General features: G+C 43.7%; 1 protein-coding gene across 1 annotated transcript in view; it reads right to left on the bottom strand.

Moving 5' to 3' along the window:
• TEKT4 (tektin 4) overlaps positions 1–21,702 on the bottom strand; it is a 114,783-nt gene that overhangs the window by 77,404 nt on the left and 15,677 nt on the right. Inside the window, exon 3 of the mRNA XM_073636415.1 lies at positions 8,424–8,567. Within this exon, the coding sequence (XP_073492516.1) occupies positions 8,424–8,567 (144 nt within the window). The remainder of the gene's footprint in view (positions 1–8,423; positions 8,568–21,702) is intronic.

Here is a 21,702-nt window from a genome sequence, read left to right as displayed (position 1 = left end):
CACCTCGTGACTCCCAATTCCCCCATGAACCTTTTGAAGGACTGACCAACTCCTCTATCCTAAACGCCCCAAAGACGCTAACAAAAAGGCCACCTTGAACAAGATGGCCTAATATTCAGATCAACACACTCCCCCAAATGTGCTACCATACCCCGCATCAGGACAAAAGTTACTGGTCTCCTGGCATCCCTGCGGACCACCGATCGCCGGTAACCCTTAATCGCCTGTCGCACCCCAAAATCTTTTGTGAAATCAGATTGACCTTGCAATTTGAATAGGAAAGCTAAACCAGCTAACTTCATATTCATAGCAGGAGCGCACACCCCCTCTTCCATATGCCCCACACTGAAATACAACACCAGTAAACGAACTGCCAGGCCAGCCGACCCTTCACCAGCCTTTTGAACAAACGCCAGCCCTGCCTTCCATCCCCTTCAGTTCCCTGAATGAAGCACCCCACAATTTCACCGCCAGCACCACCGGAAACAATTTCAGCAACACTAGATTCTTCGTAACTCCCGCTTCAATCCATGACCGCGGCCATGGACCAGCACTCCACTGACCCTGGAAGAAAAAAACCCAAAACCCGTAGAGCCAGCAGCATCCATAATAATTTCCATGTCAAAATTGCTACAGGCCCTAAAATCCATAGCGCCCGTCCGTGAAAGGATTCCCAAAAAATGTATGCCATACCCTCAAGTCCTCCCTGTGCGCTTTAACCAAGCGCACAACGCTCGTGGGAGACCTGATCCCGGCTGTACTTGCCAAAAGCCAATGACAAAAAACCCACCCCCATTGGCTGAATGTGACATGCCAAATTCAGCTTACCCCCGAACTATTGCAGTACTCGCAGCTGACTTTGCGTAAACCAATCACACCTGCAATTTCCCCTTTTAAATTCGCCAGCTTATCTTCCGACAACCTGCATTCCATTGCACCCGAGTCCAAGACAACGCCCAGGAATGTGATGACCGTGCTAGGCCCCCCCGTCTTCTTAGGTGCCACCGGGATGCCAAACCGGTCCGCTCTGTGTTCCAACGTAGCCAGGAGCCCCGCGCAGATTCTGGAAGAAGCTGGTCCTATGCAAAGGAAATCGTCCAGGTAATGGATGATCGAATTCCCGCCCGACACATCCCTTACCACCCATTCCACAACTGAGCTAAATTGCTCAAACAGTGCACAGAAATATATAGCAATATATATCGGTAGGCATTGGACGACGTAAATTTAATCATTCCAATGACACCCCAGCAACTGGAAACTATACGGGTGAACTGGGAGTAGGCGAAAAACTGATTCCACCTCCACCTTCACCATCAATGTCCCCTTTCCGTAATGATGAACCCAACCCACCGCAGCATCGAACGATGTACTACTCACCGAACATGCCTCCTGGTCAATGGCATCATTAACCGACCCCCTTTTGGAAAAGAAAAGTGGTGAATCAACCTAAATTTGTTGGGCTACTACTTTGGCACTACTCCAAAGGGGAAACTACCAAATCAGCCAAACAGTGCAGACAGAAAGGGGCCCCCCCATGCGACCCCATGCAACTTCCCTACTCAGTTCCTCAGAAACTACATCTGGCTGTCGCATGGCCGATCACAAAGTGCAAGACACCGGGGAATCACCTCTAAAGTACATGGAATCCTAAAGCCAACTGTGAAACCTGAATCCCGCAACTGAGCTACTTTCCTATCCGGATACCTACCGAGAAAACGGCCACATCCTTTTCACCATCACTGGGGTCCTCCCTCTTGTGTCCAGCCTCTCCAGAACGACCTATTCCTTGCTTGAAACATCTGGACGACGGATGAGACCATCCACACCCTGAACACTTGTGCTTGTACCGGCACATCCCTCTGAACGTGCAGGTCCCAGCATTGTACTGCCAGCATACCCCTTTTTTGTTGCCGGCCGCCTGTCCCTGAGCCGAAAGTCCACCGGCCTCCCCTGAAAAATAACTGGTGCGGAGCCCACGCAGCCGTCCTCCAGCACAGTCACAGGCTGATGTCCTTATGGTCCCATCTCAACGCCGGCCGGATAACTCTCCACTGACGAAACTGCTCAACATACCTCAGCCATTCCGTGCCCCCGTAAGCTCTATCCGTCTCCCCTATCAAATCCTGGTAACAAAAGAGCGCCGAACAGTATTCGGGGTTCTTTTTCCCCACTCACCCTTGCCATGATGTTAAAACGCCTGTAACCAATTGGCAAATGTCGTCGGGATCAACCGGTATCCCCTCTTCTCTCCGTCCTCCTCCTTTGAATGATCCGGTTTAACCCTATCCAGGTTAAATTTTTCTAACTGCAGCAGGGAAAAAATCTCCACATACTCACCCTACCACATCTTTTATCATACTTCAGGCTTCAAGTGTGCACCCAACGGCCCCTCATAGCAAACATAGACCTTGCATTTTGCAGAACCAGCTAGTCTGATGACTTCCTGTCTGCCCGCAGCTTTCCCCGCCACCACCACCTTGGCCATCCCCCGCGTAACTCCACCTGTGACGGGCATGTTGACAAGGCCGGAACTACCGGAGCTACCGCACCCCCCAGCCAAAATGGCTTGGCCGACTACTCTTGCTGGCGGGACCCAGGCTGACACTGGCCCAGCGGGGGCTCTATCCGCATACCCAAACTTTTGCATCAATTCCTATGTCCCAGCAAGAAAACCCATTAACCCCGCAGCCCCCCCAGCTGCCTCAGCCACCGCAGTCCTTCCCGCCGGACCCATCTGTCATGCCCTCTTGCCCTATGCTAACAGACAATCCCTCATGATATAAGTGTAAAGGTGACTTACCGGGCTGCACAGGAATTGACCCATCAGCCGACCATCTGTTCTCCAACGACGTTGCACTCCTGGGGGGGGGGGGGAGCAGCCTCTTCTTCCGCCCCCCCAGTTCTCCTGCCGACCTCTGTCCAGACCCCTCTTCTGATGATAGCCCGCCAGGCGTAACAGCACCGGCTGCCGATGGTCCCGCAGACCTCCGAACCCCCCCTCCGCATTGCGTACCCGCTCACCGGCTTCTGGACGGCCTTACCAGGACCAGTGTGTGGGGCCTCAGTCCTGCCGGCCTCCGCTTGCCTGGAAGTCCTCCCCGGCTGTCCCCCACTGTTCATCCTAAGGTCCCCTGGCGGTGCATAAGAAGGCCCGGGGACCCCAGTTGCTTTGTTCCTCATGGTAGGCCTCAGGCCGACTGATGTAGCGCATGGGGCGGGGCCGTGCCCTCCTGTTTCCACCGCCTAGTAGGCCGCAATGCCGCCCCGGAGCCCCCAGACTGTCCTCCTGGTGACCTCCTGTGTTGAAGGGGAGACCGCACAGGACTCCCCCCATCCTGCGCTGCTGCCCACTTGACCGAGGGTCCCGTCGGGAATCCCTGGCAGGGTACCCCCCGACTGACGCTGTGGCCTAGAGTGACGGTCCAGTGAAAAAAAAACGCTCCAGCGGCCTGGGCATATGCGCCTGATTGCCCTACCTCCCCCCTGTAGTTTCCACCTACTACTGTTTGTGTAGAATAAGCCCCAAAGTGTCCTGCAGCCAACCGGAAACCCAGCAACACTGCTTCCTCCCTGAGCTGGGCCAAGAGCTGCTCCACCTCTGACATGCTTCTGCTGAACTTTTCCCAAAACTGTGATGACTCATAGGGAGGGGCCTCCCTTTTATCTCCTCTCCAACCCCTCCCCCCAGCACCAACTTGATACACTCCCTCTCCTGATACTATTACCCTGTTTCCCCAGTCATGTAAGCCTTCCGCCTATGTCATTTCATTTGCTTTGCTCCAGGCTTTTCTGGAGAAGCTGAGTCAAAATTTTGAAGCCAGGTTTCTGTTATGGCGAGTATGTTCAAGTCATACAACAGACACAGTGAATCCAGTCTATTGCAACCCAAACATTTGTTTCATGTACACCACAGGTAAGTGTGATTGTCACTAATACAGGACTTTCATTTTCCACTGTTCACAGAATTTTCTTCCTGCCTCTTACCTTATTTGCTGGTTTATACTCAAAAAAATTTTGACCCGCCCAGCAGATCCAAGGTTGTTTTCTTAGCAATCTGCTGATGCACACCTGGGCCTACCGCCATCATCATCCTTCCTTATGTCATCAGGAGCTGGCTGACTCTTCCGGATTCTTGCAGCCAGCCCTCTGATGGTGCAGGTTTAGTAGACTACTCAAAGGCCTCCTGAGATGTAAGGCATCCCTTGAGGCTGTGGGCGTTTGGGGTGTAAGCCATGCTCGCCTAGGCAAGAAATTCAGAAGTAATGGGCCCTTATATTAAAAAACAATAACAAATTATGAATACTTTTTTTTTGTAATTGTGTGAAAGGAGAGGGAGGATGGTTAAAGTATATGTAAACCCTCACCTTGTAAAACAACCCATTCAGTTTAAAATAGAAATGAAAGGCAAAACATTTGTTTATAGATATATATAAAAAATCATACATAATTTAATTTTCCTTTTATAGATGATCACATTTCCTCTGTTTTAAGCTACAAAAAGAGGTTAAAGAGCGCTGGAGGAGAAGAAACAGCAGTAGACTGATCTTCCCAGTGAATAGATGTGCAGAGTGGGGGGAGGGGGGGGGGCGTTTCCGAACAAGTCTGATCTCTGGAGGAGAGCAGGCTAAGTTCCCAGCACTGCCAGAAAACCGACCACGGTGTGTTCTCCTGCTTAGTGTGGTCAGTCCATGGTACAGCAGGCACATTTCAGGAATATGAAATGTTGGGTTTACATATTCTTTAATATTATAAAAAGTGATTAGTAGAATCCTCCCTCTCCTGTTCTTTCCTCTGGCACTAGGTGGGTCATAAATCAATATAAATGAAAATCACTCCTTGAGCATTCTCCTGTGAGCTCAAGGTGAGTTGATATCATCTCCATAGAGTGCAGTACTGAGGCATATTGCTTGGCCATGTTTTTATTTGGGGGGTGAAATCTAATACTTTAAAGCGGTTGTAAACCCTTACATACAGTGCCTTGAAAAAGTATTCACACTCCTTGAAACTTTCCACATTTTGTCATGTTACAACCAGAAACGTAAATGTATTTTATTGGGGTTTTATGTGATAGACCAACACAAAATGCCACATAATTGTGAAGTGGAAGGAAAATGATAAATGGTTTTCAAATTTTTTTACAAATAAATCTGTGAAAAGTGTGGGGTACATTTATATAGCGCCCCCGAGTCAATACTTTGTAGAATCACCTTTCACTGCAATTACAGCTGCAAGTCTTTTTGGGGATGTCTCTACCAGCTTTGCACATATAGAGAGTGACATTTTTGCCCATTCTTCTTTGCAAAATAGCTCAAGCTCTGTCATTGGATGGAGAGCGTCTGTGAACAGCAATTTTCAAATCTTGCCACAGATTCTCAATTGGATTTAGGTCTGGACTTTGACTGGGCCATTCCAACACATGAATATGCTTTGATCTGAACCATTCCATTGTAGCTCTGGCTGTATGTTTAGAGTCCTTGTCCTGCTGGAAGGTGAACCTCCGCCCCAGTCTTTTGCAGACTAAAAGATTTTCTTCTATGATTGCCCTGTATTTGGCTCCATCCATCTTCCCATCGACTCTGACCAGCTTCCCTGTCCCTGCTGAAGAAAATCATCCCCACAACATGATGTTGCCACCACCATGTTTCACAGTGGGGATGGTGTGTTAAGGGTGATCTGAAGTGTTAGTTTTCCACCACACATAACATTTTGCTCTTAGGCCAAAAAGTTCCATTTTGGTCTCCTCTGACCAGAGCACCTTCTTCCACATGTTTGCTGTGTCCCCCACATGGCTTCTCACAATCTGCAAACGGGACTTCTTATGGCTTTCTTTCACCAATGGCTTTCTTCTTGCCACTCTTTTATAGAGGCCAGATTTGTGGAGTACATGACTAATTTAATTTTGTCCTGTGGACAGATTCTCCCACCTGAGCTGTGGATCTCTGCAGATCCTCCAGAGTTACCATGGGCCTCTTGGCTGCTTCTCTGATAAATGCTCTCCTTGCCCGGCCTGTCAGTTTAGGTGGACGGCCATGTCTTGGTAGGTTTGCAGTTGTGCCATACTCTTTCCATTTTTGGATGATGAGGGCTTCAAAAAACAACTGTATTTATACTGAGATTAAATTACACACAGGTGGACTCTATTTACTAATTAGGTGACTTCTGAAGGCAATTGGTTCCACTAGATTTTAGTTAGGCCCCTTTCACACTGAGGCGCTTCTAAACTGCCAGTAAAACACTGAGTGCTTTTGAAGAGCTTTTCAGGCACATTTGAAGAGCTTTCCATTCACTTCAATAGAGAGGGGAATTTTTTTACAGCCCTGCCAGCTCACTGCCCCAGTGTGAAAGCATTCATTGATTTTAATTGAAATAGTTTTTCGTGAGCTTTTCAGGCACTTTTTTAGCGTGAAAGCGCCTGAAAAGCACCTCAGTGTGAAAGGGGTCTTAGAGGTATCAGAGTAAAGTGGGGTTAATACAAATGCACTCCACACTTTTCACATATTTATTTGCAAAAAAATGAGAAAAACACTTTTTCATTTTCCTTCCATTTCACAATTATGTGCCACTTTGTGTTGGTCTATCACATAAAATCCCAATAAAATACATTTACGTTTTTGGTGGTAACCTGACAAAATGTGGAAAATTTCAAGGGGTATGAATACTTTTTCAAGGCACTGTATACCCAGTGAAGTGACTGGCCTTAGGTGACACACCGAGATGAAACAAATCCTCCTACATAAGTTGTAAATGTTTACCTACAGTCTTCTCTTTTCTACAGCTGTTCAAAGTCCATAATTTATACAGCTTGTCTGAGCTTTCAGAAAGCAGGGGGCAGAGAGCTGAAGTTACACTCTGCAGAGCTCAATGAGGGGAACTCTTGAGAGCTGATTGGAGGAAAGGGACACCCCCCCCCTGTCAATCACAGGCTGTGTGCTAGAGGTCCCTCCCCTGTCACCTTTTTACCTCTTGGTGTCAGGAAAACTTGTCAGAAGTGACTCATGCAGAGAGCAGAACGACACTTAGTGCTCTTTACTGAGACAAGTATACAATATAGAGAGATATGCTTTGTTTATATTCATGTCTGAGGTTTACAACCACTTTAAGGTAAGCCTTGCACTAATAACTCAAAATAACTACTATCCATTCAACAAAAATATACTGCATGTATTTGTAAATGTTGCTACTAAGAATGGAGGATATCCATTATCGTTTGAGAATATTGGAAAGAACGTTCTGTTCCGCTGACTCTTTGTAGTTTTGAATCCAAACAGTGTTTTTGCATTTCATACAAGAAGAGCCCTATATATTAGGGCAGAAAATGCCACCATCCCTCCTCTCATGTATGACCACTATGTGTGGAGCCTTCTTATACATCATGTGTGGACCCTTCATATACACCACATGTGGACCCTTCTTATACACCATGTGTAGACCCTTCTTGTACACCATGTGTAGACCCTTTTTGTACACCATGTGTGGACCCTTATTGTACACCATGTGTGGACCCTTATTGTACACCACGTGTGGACCCTTCTTATACACCACGTGTAGACCCTTCTTATACACCACGTGTAGACCCTTCTTGTATACCACGTGTAGACACTTCTTGTACACCACGTGTAGACCCTTCTTGTACACCACGTGTAGACCCTTCTTGTACACCACGTGTAGACCCTTCTTGTACACCACGTGTGGATCCTTCTTGTACACCACATGTGGACCCTTCTTATACACCACGTGTGGACCCTTCTTGTACACCACGTGTGGACCCTTCTTATGCACCACGTGTGGACCCTTCTTATACACCACCTGTGGACCCTTCTTATACACCATGTGTGGACCCTTCTTATACACCATGTGTGGACCCTTCTTGTACACCACGTGTGGACCCTTCTTATACACCACGTGTGGACCCTTCCTTTGCACCACCTGTGGACCCTTCTTATGCACCACCTGTGGACCCCTCTTATGCACCACCTGTGGACCCTTCTTATACACCACCTGTGGACCCTTCTTATACACCACCTGTGGACCCTTCTTATACACCACCTGTGGACCCTTCTTATACACCATGTGTGGACCCTTCTTGTACACCACGTGTAGACCCTTCTTGTACACGTGTGGACCCTTCTTATGCACCACCTGTGGGCCCTTCTTATACACCACCTGTGGACCCTTCTTATACACCACCTGTGAACCCTTCTTATACACCACGTGTAGACCATTCTTATACACCACGTGTAGACCCTTCCTATACACCATGTGTGGACCTGTCTTATACACCACTTAGGGACCCTTCTTATACACCACATGTGGACCCTTCTTGTACACCACGTGTGGACCCTTCTTGTATACCATGTGTAGACCCTTCTTATACAACCCCTGTAGACCCTTCTTATACAGAACACACAACTTCTTCTTACTTGTCTTCAAATTTTGAGGAATTGTGATGAAACTGGATATCAGTAGTTTGGTTGTTGTGTCTTCCACACTTGTCATCGATGTCATACGCCTCCACCTTGTCGGACCAATCCATCTCCAGCTTCTCCTTGGCATCTCTGTTCAGCCTGAGGAGGAACAAATATGGACATATCTAAAGATTCCAAGGCAGATGACTGCAGGTTCATTCTGAGATAACATAACTTACTGAGCCCTGCCCTAAAAAGAGGCAGCTAACCTTCCACAGCTTTCTCCATTTTTGTGAATGAAGACATTTACCATCTCCACTAGAAATGTGCAATTCGTTACGATCCGAATCTAAATTTTTGCTTATTCAGAGATTCGGATGTATCTGAATTTCTGAATAACAACAGTAAAGAATTTAGTTAAAATTAGTTTTGTTTATTCGTTTTTCCAACTAATTCCAAATTTTCTGACCCAGCATGCCCTGATTGATGACGTCACAAGGGGGCGGGATCAGTGGCGTATCCAGGGTATGGCAGATATGGCAAGTGCCATGGGCGCCATGTGAAGGGGGCGCTTGTGAGTGGCTGGGCAGCAAGGCACTTATCACATACTTGCCAGCAACAGTTACAATTTTGTTGGGACATTCCCAGGTTTTGGACCTGGGGCCGTCCTGGGTTGTTTCCAGAAAAATCATTTTTGGGCATGGATGAACTGGGCTGAGGTGTCTGACCCCCCCCCCTAAAAAACTTGAACCGCTCCGCTCTCACCCAGCGCCGCCCACACAGTGTGCTGGGAGGGATGTAGCAGCCAGCTACAGCTAAGTAGATAGCAGGGAGTCCTAGCCAATCACTGCCCTCAGAAATGTCAGCTGACTGCCATCACATGACAAGAGAGATGGCTGCCACCTGTTGCATGCTGCTGATGGTGTTGGTTCCCTCAGTCCTGAGGGCGCAGAGCTCGGAGGTGTCTGTTACCCACTCTTCAGGAGCCTCAGCACAGTGCCCAGGAGGAGGGGGGACGCTGTGACCTGGGCTGCCCTGAAAGACATCATCAAGCAGAACAGGTGAGTGATACAGGCTGACTGGGGGAGGAAGATCATAGATAAGGTGAGGACAGAAGGTGGGAGCTCATTACAGAGCTGATACCAGGAGGAGCTCCCATTGTTTGTGACATGTAATGAGGATGGAGGAGTGCTCATGGCAAAGGTGATATCAGGAGATGGGTCTCTCTCTCACACTGTGTCACAGCTGCAGAAGTCTAAGCAGCAGCAGCTCACCTGTCCTGTATGCAGATCAGCCAGTACCCACACTGGTTGAAAATGATTCCCTCGCTCTTCGCTTTATCTATTTACACTGCACACAGGACGGATGAGCACATTGATGATTAGACTTCTGGAAGACGCTGCAAAAGTGTGACACAGTGTTCCTGATGATTTGATTTGTTTGGTTTTTATATGGCCTTTCAGGATTTGGGCTGCTCAGGCTTGGATCTTCACAGACTTTTTAACCATTTATTATCTTACTAATTGTGCTTGGAAAATAGACTGTTGGTAAGCCAGAAACTGCAGTCTCTGATCATCTCCTGTACCATGTCTGCAGTCTCTGACCGTCTCCTGTACCATGTCTGCAGTCTCTGACCATCTCCTGTATCATGTCTGCAGTCTCTGACCATCTCCTGTACCATGTCTGCAGTCTCTGACCGTCTCCTGTACCATGTCTGCAGTCTCTGACCATCTCCTGTATCATGTCTGCAGTCTCTGACCATCTCCTGTACCATGTCTGCAGTCTCTGACCGTCTCCTGTACCATGTCTGCAGTCTCTGACCATCTCCTGTATCATGTCTGCAGTCTCTGACCATCTCCTGTATCATGTCTGCAGTCTCTGACCGTCTCCTGTACCATGTCTGCAGTCTCTGATCGTCTCCTCCTGTAATATATATATTTATATACATATATATACACACACAAAGACATACAGTTACACTGACATCATACAGGTATGTATGTCAGTGTATCTTAACGATAGTGTGTGTGTCATTGTTTTTGTATGAGTTACTGTGTGCACCAATGTATTTTAATGACTGAGTGCCAGTGTTGGTATCATCAGTGATTTTTGTATCAGTGTGTGCCTGCGGACCATTGTGTGTGTGTGTGTGTGTGCTGAGTGTAGAAACAGAAAAAAATGACTTTGAGCACATCATAGACCAGTTTGCATTAGTGAAAGCAAGGAAGGTGCAGTTGTAATTTTTATGTAGTGCCAATCCATAATTTGTTAATTGAAAGATTAAAGAGCTTGACTTGTCATTTTGTTAGCTGTCTTTTCTGCTAAGGTTATCTGAAAGATGGGTTTCAAATGTTTTTACAGGGGTGCAGTTTCAGTGCTTGCCATAGGCGCCATTTTCACTAGATACGCCTCTGGGCGGGATCACTCAGTGATGTCATTGGGTGTCCCTGTTCCTTGGTTATTTAGGAACCTCGCAGTGCATTATGGGGCATTTCGCAGCGCTCAAATTATCCGCAAACTCCCCATATGTTCAGTTCGATTTAGAACAAACGAACACCCGATCTCCCGTGGGCTCATCCCTAAAAATTTATAAAGAAATTTGTCTTTTTACATTTTTTTTATCGAATATGTTTTATAGCAGAAAGTAAGAAATATTGTTTTTTTTTTTTTTTTCAAAATTGTCAGCCTTTTTTTGTTTATCTAATAAAAATAAAAAAAACCCCAGTGGTGATTAAATACCACCCAAAGAAAGCTCTATTTGTGTAAAAAAAATTATATACATTTCAGTAATTGCGCAGTCATGCAACTCTGTACCCAAACGAAATTTATTCTGGGGACAGTTCTAACAGTAGGGATTTCCCCTCACTTTCTGTTCATCAGTACCAATACAGGAGAGTGAATCTCCCCAATGGGGATAGCGACCATAATAAAAACTTGACAGAGGGTTCAACCCTTTCCCACTCTATCCAAAACTACAAAAAAAAAAAAAAAAAAAGGGTTTTGCTTAGAGATACACTTCAACCAGTTGTGGACACTGGGTGTGCAACACACCCCCTCCTTCTCCCTCCCCTTTCCCTCCGCTGACTCTTTCCCCCAACAAATTTTGCCCATAATTTCTCTAATGGATTATTTCCTATAATTGTCACCCCCATATAGTAGGCAAAATGCAGTTTAGTTTTCTAAAGTGCCTCAATGAGAAAATATAAAAATTTTGGCCACTAGATGGTGCTCATAGAGATTAGTCTATAATCCCTGGTTCAGGCTGATGCGTTTTCAGATACGACTTGGGTCGCATGACAATAGAAATAACATTGCTTCCAATGGTGCCGGGTCACATTAATGCAGCACAGCTGCAATGCGACTTTGGGAAAGGGTGGGATGGGAAGATGTTGCAGAGGCGTGTCTATCAACACTGGCACTGCTGATTCACAAACCTACAGCTTGTCAATCATCACCTGGCCACACCCAGTCCTGCCCACTGCTTTATGGATGATGGACAGCACTGCCTTTGCTGCTGAACCCCTCCCACTGTGAGCTGCAGTGTCTGGGAAAGGGGAGCACATGAGACATAAAACATAGTGAATTTGGCTCAGCCAGGAAAGGTAAAGGAAATTTCGGAAGATGGTTATATTCTTTCTATATAATTCTATTCTATTTTTTGTTTTTTCCTGTTCTATGCTCTTTGCATATGCTCTATTTTCTAATCAAATCTATTCTAATTAAAATGTATTCTATTCAAAATTTGATGGTTATATTCTTTCTATTTTATTCTATTCTATTGTTTTTTTTTTTTGTATTTTATTCTATTCTACTCTCTTATTTTCTACTCTATTCTTTTCTATTAATTTCTGTTCTATTCAAATGGTTATATTCTTTCTATTTTATTCTATTATATTGAATTCTATTCTATTCTGTTCAAATCTATTCTATTTGGATTTTGAATTTATTCTATTTGAAATTTGAAAGACAGTTATATTCTATTTTACTCTATTCTATTGTTCTTCATATTCTATTCTATTCTTTTTTATTCTTTTGTTTTATATTCTATTCTAATATATTTAAATGTATTCTATTTTAAAATTCAAATTTCAGAAGACAGTTATATTCTTTCTATTTTATTCTATTCTATTGAATTCTATTCTATTGTTTTCTATTATATTCTTTTCTAGTCTATTCTATTCTTATCTATTCTATTAGAATGTATTCTATTCTAAATTAGAATTTTGGAAGATGGATATATTCTATTTTAATCTATTCTATTGTTTGTTTGTTTTTTTCCATTCTATTATTTTCTATTCTTTTATTCTCTATTCTAATTGATTCTATTTAAATTCAAATTCATTTTATTCGAAATTTGAATTTTGGAAGACAGTTCTATTTTATCCTATTCTATTGTTTATTCTATTCTGTTCTTTTCTTTTGTATTCTTTTATTTTCTATTTTATTTGATTCCATTCTTGTTTTTTAACTCAAACTTCATTTTTCCAACTTTCCATCTAATAAATCTTCTGCCCTTGTTGTTTTAACTTTGGATAGCAAAACATTTTTTTTTCTGCCAGTAAATACCTTATACAGCCCACTTCCTGTTTCTTGTCTGGTCATTAGACTAGACTTATGATATCATGCACAGCTCTCTCTCACTCTCATGAGATTTTGCCAGGAAGGGAGGGGGGGTGAGTCATAAGAGGGCCAATGAGAGCTGCAGGGCTGCATAGCTGGAGGTGTGCCTCTGCGTGTCTGTGTAAATCCAGGAAGTGAACAGGCAGTAGCTTCAGCTGCCCACAGTTAAAATGGCTGCAGCCAGACTCAGCAGAGGGAGATTTCTGCAGCATATTTGGCAAGTACAGAATCACAGTATATATAAAATAATATGCAAAGTGGTTGGAGGGAAGCTTCAATGATGTTTTATTACAAATTATATGAGCAGAGTGCAGTTCCTCTTTAAAGTCGTTACTATTGTAATTCCGATATTCGCATATATCCGAATTTCCGAATTTGGACGCAACATGTCTAATTTAGACTGTCATACAGGAGCCCTTAGATGTAGTTTAACTAATGTAATAAATATAGATCAGTATTCCCTGATATTTATACACCAAGCTCTCCCTCTACATTAATATGAACTACGATTGTAAAATGCCTATTTTCCCTCATTAGTGTGACCCCCATTCACATCCCCTCTTATGTGCTCCTTCTCTTCTCCCTGTACTGTCTTCCTGGATGACTTAGAATAGAATTCAAACATTTGCCGAGAAGTTGAAAGCTCTCTTAGATGATGTCTATTCTAACGGTCCTTTGCTGGCGCTCTCAATTGCCAAGCCGCCAATCATGCGTCTGGTCACCTCTGACCTCTCCTGTATGGGAAGCTGCTCATCACACAACATCAGACCGCCGTCTTCCTCGCAGCTTCACAACCACTGACAGCTGTCTGAGGCCGCCATCGCCGTAAACAAAACCACAAACGTGTGAACGCGTGGCCAAGGCCGGGGTTATAAAGGTGAACTATCTTTACGTTTCTCGGCCCAATAACAGGCAACAAAGTCTTTACAGCTCTATTGATTTACTAAAATATCTTCTCAAAACAGATGGTATGTAAAGTTGAACTCTATTCTATTCTTCTTTTTATTCTTTTGTTTTCTATTCTAAACTATTTAAATGTATTCTATTTTAAATTCAAATTTCAGAAGACAGTTTAATTTCTATTTTATTATTATTATTATTATTATTATAATTATTATACAGGATTTATATAGCGCCAACAGTTTGGGCAGGGCTTTACAACATGAGGGCAGACAGTACACTTACAATACAAATCAATACAGGAGGGATCAGAGGGCCCTGCTCGTTAGAGCTTACAATCTAGGAGGGAGGGTCAAGTGGAAACAAAAGGTAATAACTGTGGGGGGTGAGCTGAAGAGAAGGGTTTACGGGGATCGCCTAAAAACTAATAAAGTAGGAGATAAGCAGACAGATTGGGGTAGGGCATTCCATAGGATTGGAGAGGCTTTGGAAAAGTCCTGGAGGCGAGCATGGGAGGAGGTGACGAGGGAGCTTTTATTCTAGTCTATTGAATTTTATTCTATTGTTTTCTATTCTATTCAATTATTGTCTCTTCTATTCTTATCTATTCTATTAGAATGTATTCTATTCGAAATTAGAATTTTGGAAGATGGATATATTCTATTTTATTCTATTGTTTTTTTTCTATTCTATTCTCTATTCCAGGGGTCACCAAACTACGGCCCTCCAGTTGTTCAGGAACTACAATTCCCATCATGCCTAGTCATGTCTATGAATGTTAGAGTTTTACAATGCCTCATGGGACGTGTAGTTCCGAAACAGCTGGAGGGACGTAGTTTGGAGATATTCTAACTGATTCTATTTAAATTCAAATGCATTCTATTCGAAATTTGAACTTTGGAAGACAGTTGTATTCTATTTTATCCTAGTCTATAGTTTATTCTATGCTATTCTTTTCTATTCTATTCCTTTATTTTCTCTTCTATTTTATTCTAGTCTTGTTTTTTTTAAATCAAATTTCCATCTAATAAATCTTCTGCCCTTGTTGTTTTAAAGGGTTTGTAAAGGTTCACGTTTTTTCACCTTAATGCATCCTATGCATTAGGGTGAAAAAACATCCGACAATACCGGCCCCCCCAGCCCCCCCATTTTACTTACCTGAGCCCATTCACCTGCTGCGCTCGCCCCCGATTTCCTCTTCCCCGCTCAGCCTGGCCGTTGATTGGCTAAAGTGGATGGATTGAAAGCAGCGCAGCCATTGGCTCGCTCTGCTGTCAATCACATCCAATGACGCGTCGCACCGGGGGCGGGCCGAGTGATACAGTCGGCGGCTATAGCCGCCGGCTGTATCACGGGAGCGCGCCCGCAAGAACTAAACACCATGCGAGAGAGCTCGCATGAAGGTGTTCAGTTCTTGCGGGGAGGAGCTGAGACAGCCGCCGAGGGACCCCAGAAGACCAGGTTCGGGGCCACTCTGTGCAAAGTGAGCTGCACAGTGGAGGTAAGTATAACATGTTTGTTATTTAAAAAAAAAAATACCTTTACAACCCCTTTAACTTTGGATAGTAAAACATTTTTTTTTCTGCCAGTAAATACCTTATACAGCCCACTTCCTGTTTCTTGTCTGGTCATTAGCCTAGGCCAGTGATGGTAAACCTTGGCACCCCAGATGTTTTGGAACTACATTTCCCATGATGCTCATGAACTCTGCAGTGTAGTTGAGAATCATGGGAAATGTAGTTCCAAAACATCTGGGGTGCCAAGGTTTGCCATCACTGGCCTAGGCTTATGACATCATGTACACCATGCACACATTTCTCAAAACAGATGGTATTTAAAGTTGAACTCCAGGCACAAAATAATTTTATTTATATATATTCCTCAGTAGCCACAAAGGATATAAATCCACTTTCTGTGTGCTCCAAATGCCTTTGCAAACCCAGATATCACGGTGTAAAAGTAGCAGTGACATCATCACTGTGCTGTGTATAGCCTGTGCACAGAGCAGAGCTGTGGGAGGAGGCTGGCAGACTCCTCCCACTACAGAAGGGGGCAGAGACAAGACCAGTTACTCTGTACAAAGAGAGAGAGAGCAGCAGTGGTTGGTCTTTATCACAGAGGAATAGTGCCATTCCAGATTACTGCTCAGATCTGGAAGAAATGCAGATTCAAGGAAGAATACACATCTTTAGACAATATTTACTTATCTTTGAGTTCAGCTTTAACCACTTCAGCTTAGGAAGATTTACCCCCTTCCTGACCAGGCCATTTTTTGCTGCCTCTGAACACACAGTCAGCGGCTTGGACATCCAGCGGTCCGATCTTTGTGCCAAAGGCGCCCTCTAACAGGATCATTAATTCTATTAGCAGCCCTGATAAAGGGGGAGTCCTCAGTCCCCCGAAATGCGTTGGACTTTTTTTACTGCTGAAACCTCAAATAATATACAAATATATTTACCTTTTTGGATATCGGGCGCTCCCTTACCTTCTTTTCGTCCTCATATTTTGCGATAAGGCAATGCGTTATTTTAACTGACAACTGCGCGGTTATGCACGGGCAACGATGAACCCAAAAAAATTTATGTTATGTTATTTTTACTAATACTTACCTGAGCCCCCGCTCGATCCAGCGATGTCCACTCCCGCCAACCAGTGAGCCAATCAGGAGACTGAGGGGGCGGGACCGAGCGGCAGCTCTGTGTGTGAATGGACACACGAGCCACAGCTTGGGAGCATGCCTGCTTGGGTGCCCTCCATTGCAAGCTGCTTGCTCTGGGGGGCGCTTGGCAGGAGGGAGGGGCCTGGACCACCAGCAGGGGACCAGAGAAGAGGAGAAACCTGGCTGCTCTGTGCAAAACCATTACACAGAGCAGGTAAGTATAACATGTTTCTTCTTATTATTTTTTAAGCAAGGCTTTAAGGGCTGGTTCCCATTAGTACAATGCCGGATATCGCATGTGATTCGCACCGCATTGCCTTGCAGGTCACATGCGATGTCTGTGCGATGTGAATTTAGCCATACAAACTGTAAGGCTGAATTTGCATCGCATATGGACCAAACTCGTGCAGGACCCTTTTCTTGTCCACACCGGAATCAGATCGCATGGGTGTTCACACCTATGCGGTTCGATTCTGCAAATCGCGCTGCGTTTTGCAAACTGATTGTGGGGTGTTGTTAACTTAACATACACTCCGCAATTAGTTTGCATGAACAGGTTGTGATTTAGATGAGGTGCGGATTTGCAGCAAATTCGCTGTGAATCTAGTGTGAACCGGCCCGAATATCACTTTAAGGATCGGTTTTAGCCATTATTTTTATTTTTTGCACCCATGTTAAAATCAGTATATTTTTGCTAGAAAATTATTTAAAACCCCCAAATATGATATATTTTTTCTGAAAGTAGAGGCCTTGCAGTCTAAAATGGTGGTTGTTGCAATTATTTATGTTGCACGGTATTTGTGATTTCTCAAACCTATATTGTCAGGGAAAATACACTAAAATTTATTTTAGTACACACAAACACATATAATACCCATTTTTTTGGTAAAGTTTAAAAGATGAGGTTGTGCTAAAGTGGAGTTCCACCCACCTTTACAACTCTTCAGCATCCCTCACTAAACTGTGCACTGTAAACGAATTGGATTTTTAAATTTTTTTTTCTCAGCACCTACTGTATATCTGCTGTATTCATTTTTCACTTCCTCCTCCCTGGCCGTGGCCAATCGCATCATTTCCTGTTTGCAATGCCTTCTGGGAAGGGGTGGCAACTTCCTCTGACACTGCCGTTGCTATGGAAACCTGACCTGAAACCTATTACACTGCTTGTGCTGCACTGAGCATGTGCGAGATCTGCAAGGATGAGATGCAGGAAGAAATACAGTTTGGCTTCAGATGCCCACACTTAAGATGGCCACGGCCTGCTGTAAGTTTATAAAATAACAAACTACTGCTATAAACTAACAAAACAGACCTTAGTTTACAGATTAACTTTACTAGAATACATTAAGCTTGTGTATTATAGGGGTATTTTTATTTAAAAAGTATCATTTCGGCCGGAACACCACTTTAAGTAATGAGATACCAAACATGTCAAACCTTAAAAATGCTCATGTCTGTAAAATGACCAAAAACTATGGTACCCAATATTGTCTATAGGCAACATTTTAAAAGCCACACAAATTTTGTTTTGGAGCCAAACAAATCACTCCAGCATGCCTGAGGTCAGGTCTCCAGAGCTACTGAAAATCTGACAGGTTCTCTTTAAGACAAACATCAGTGTTACGGCTCTGTGTCAGTTCATCTGCCTAATTAACCCCCCTTCTGCCTACATTTTGTACTGTATATTAATGTTTCCTTTCCCCCTTACAATCAAAAATAACTTATTTAAGTTCCATAACTTAAAGCATAACTACACTGCATCTGAGTAGGGTTCCCAACTCCCCACTGCACTTTTTTACTGACAGAACATGGGAAATTTACTGAAAATCTGAAAAATAACAGAACTCCTATTATAACTAAGACAATCAACATTTAAACAATATAAACACGATATAGAAACACTGACCATACACATAACAAGCAGTTTGCCTGGTTTACACTAATGCCGCTTACACACAATCGCACATTTCGACAACAAAATCCATGTTTTTTTTCCGACAGATGTTGGCTCAAACTTGTCTTGCATACACACGGTCACACAAATCTTGTCGGAAATTCCGAACGTCAAGAACGCGGTGACGTACAACACGTATGACGAGCCGAGAAAAATTAAGTTCAATAGCCAGTGCGGCTCTTCTGCTCCGATGGAGCCTACACACGGCCGGAATTTCCGACAACAAGCTCCCATCAAACCTTTTCCGTCAGAAAATCTGACTGTGTGTACGCGGCATTGCTGTGCATCCGGAAAATATTCACAGCGCTTCACTTTTTCCACATTTTGTTATGTTACAGCCTTATTCCAAAATGGATTTCCTCAAAATTCTACAAACAATACCCCATAATGACAATGTGAAAGAAGTTTGTTTGAAATCTTTGCAAATTTATTAAAAATAAAAAAACGAAAAAAAAATCACATGTACATCAGTATTCACAGCCTTCGCTCAATGCTTTGTTGAAGCACCTTTGGCACCAATTACAGCCTAAAGTCTTTTTGAGTATGATGCTATAATCTTGGCACTCCTATTTTTGGGCAGTTTCTCCTATTCTTCTTTACAGGACCTCTCAAGCTCCATCAGGTTGGATGGGGAGTGTCAGTGCACAGCCATTTTCAGATCTCTCCAGAGATGTTCAATTGGGTTCAAGTCTGGGCTCTGGCCTGGACACTCAAGCACATTCACAAAGTTGTCCCGTAGCCACTCCTTTCGGTCATTGTCCTGTTGGAAGATGAACCTTCGCCCCAGTCTGAGGTCCAGAGCGTTCTGGGGCTGGATTTCATCAAGGATGTCTCTGTACATTGCTGCATTCATCTTTCTGTCTCTCAGTTCCTGCCGCTGAAAAACATCCCCACAGCATGATGCTGACACCACCATGCTTCACTGTAGGGGTGGTATTGGCCAGGTGATGAGCGGTGCCTGGTTTCCTCCAGACATGATGCTTGCCATTCGGGCCAAAGAGTTTAATCTTTGTTTCATCAGACCAGAGAATTTTGTTCCTCATGGTCTTAGAGTCCTTCGTGTCTCTTTTGGACAAACTCCAGGTGGGCTGTCATGTGCCTTTTACTGAGAAGTGGCTTCCGTCTGGCCACTCTACCATACAGGCCTAATTGGTGGAGTGCTGCAGAGATGTTTGTTCTTCTGGAAGGTTCTCCTCTCTCCACAGAGAAACGCTGGAGCTCTGTCAGAGTCTTCGTCCCCATTCACTCAGTTTTGCCGGGCGGCCCACTCAAGGAAAAGTCCTGATGGCTCCAAACTTCTTCCATGTACAGATAATGGAGGCCACTGTGCCTATTGGGACCTTCAATGCTGCAGACATTTTTTCTGTACTCTTCCCCAGATCTTTGCCCCAATACAATCCTGTCTCGGAGGTCTACAGACAATTCCTTGGACTTCATGGCTTGATTTGTGCTCTGACATGCACTGTTAACTGTGGGACCTTATATAGACAGGTGTGTGCCTTTATGAATCATGTCCAATCAACTTAATTTACCACAGTTGTAGAAACATCTCAAGGATGATCAGTGGAAACAGGATGCACCTGAGCTCAATTTTCAGAACTTTTTCCACCTTAAATGTGACCTATAAACTGTATAACTCTGTTGAACAACAAACTGAAACCTTTTAGGTGGAGGGAAGTAAAAATAAAAAAATAAAAAAACATGGTCGTATAAGTGTGCACACCCTTAAACTAATAAATTGTTGAAGCACCTTTTGATTTTATTACAGCACTCAGTCTTTTTGGGTATGAGTCTATTAGCATGGCACATCTTGACTTGGCAATATTTGCCCGTTCTTCTTTGCAAAAACACTCCAAATCTGTGAGATTGTGAGGGCATCTCCTGTGCACAGCTCTCTTCAGATCACCCCACAGATTTTCAATCGGATTCAGGTCTGGGCTCTGGCTGGGCCATTCCAAAACTTTAATCTTCTTCTGGTGAAGCCATTCCTTTGTTGATTTGGATGTATGCCTTGGGTCGTTGTCATGCTGAAAGATGAAGTTCCTCTTCATGTTTAGCTTTCTAGCAGAATCCTGAAGGTTTTGTGCCAATATTGATATTTGGAACTCTTCATAATTCCCTCTACCTTGAATAAGGCTCCTGTTCCAGCTGAAGAAAAAAAGCCCCAAAGCACGATGCTGCCACCGCCATGGTATGGTGTTCTTTTGGTGATGTGCAGTATTGTTTTTATGCCAAACCTATCTTTTGGAATTATGGCCAAAAAATTCAACCTTGGTTTCATCAGACAATAACACATTTCCCACATGCTTTAGGGAAACTTTGCATGTGTTTTTGCAAAATTTAGCAGGGCTTGGATGTTTTTCTTCCTAAGAAAAGGCTTCTGTCTTGTCACTCTACCCTATAGCCCAAACATATGAAGAATACGGGAGATTGTTGTCATATGTACCACACAGCCAATACTTGCCAGATATTCCTGCAGCTCTTTTAACCACTTCAGCCCCGGAAGGATTTACCCCCTTCCTGACCAGAGCACTTTTTACAATTTGGCACTGCGTCGCTTTAACTGCTAATTGCGCGGTCATGCAATGCTGTAACCAAACGAAATTTGCGTCCTTTTCTTCCCACAAATAGAGCTTTCTTTTGATGGTATTTGATCACCTCTGCCGTTTTTATTTTTTGCGCTATACACGGAAAAAGACCGAAAATTTTGAAAAAAAATGATATTTTCTACTTTTTGTTCTAAAAAAAATCCAATAAACTCAATTTTAGTCATACATTTAGGCCAAAATGTATTTGGCCACATGTCTTTGGTAAAAAAAATGTCAATAAGTGTATATTTATTGGTTTGCGCAAAAGTTATAGCGCCTACAAACTAGGGTACATTTTCTGGAATTTACACAGTCTTTAATTTATGACTGCCTATGTCATTTCTTGAGGTGCTAAAATGACAGGGCAGTACAAAACCCCCACAAATGACCCCATTTTGGAAAGTAGACACCCCAAGGAAATTGCTGAGAGGCATGTTGAGCCCATTGAATATTCATTTTTTTTTGTCCCAAGTGATTGAATAATGAAAAAAAAAAAAAAAAAAAAAAAAAATTACAAAAAGTTGTCACTAAATGATATATTGCTCACACAGGCCATGGGCATATGTGGAATTG

This window comes from Aquarana catesbeiana, linkage group LG06 (genome assembly GCF_042186555.1).
Source record: "Aquarana catesbeiana isolate 2022-GZ linkage group LG06, ASM4218655v1, whole genome shotgun sequence".
NCBI classification, from domain to species: domain Eukaryota; kingdom Metazoa; phylum Chordata; class Amphibia; order Anura; family Ranidae; genus Aquarana; species Aquarana catesbeiana.
Note: the sequence above shows the minus strand (reverse complement) of the source record. Positions and strands in the feature narration are given on the sequence as shown.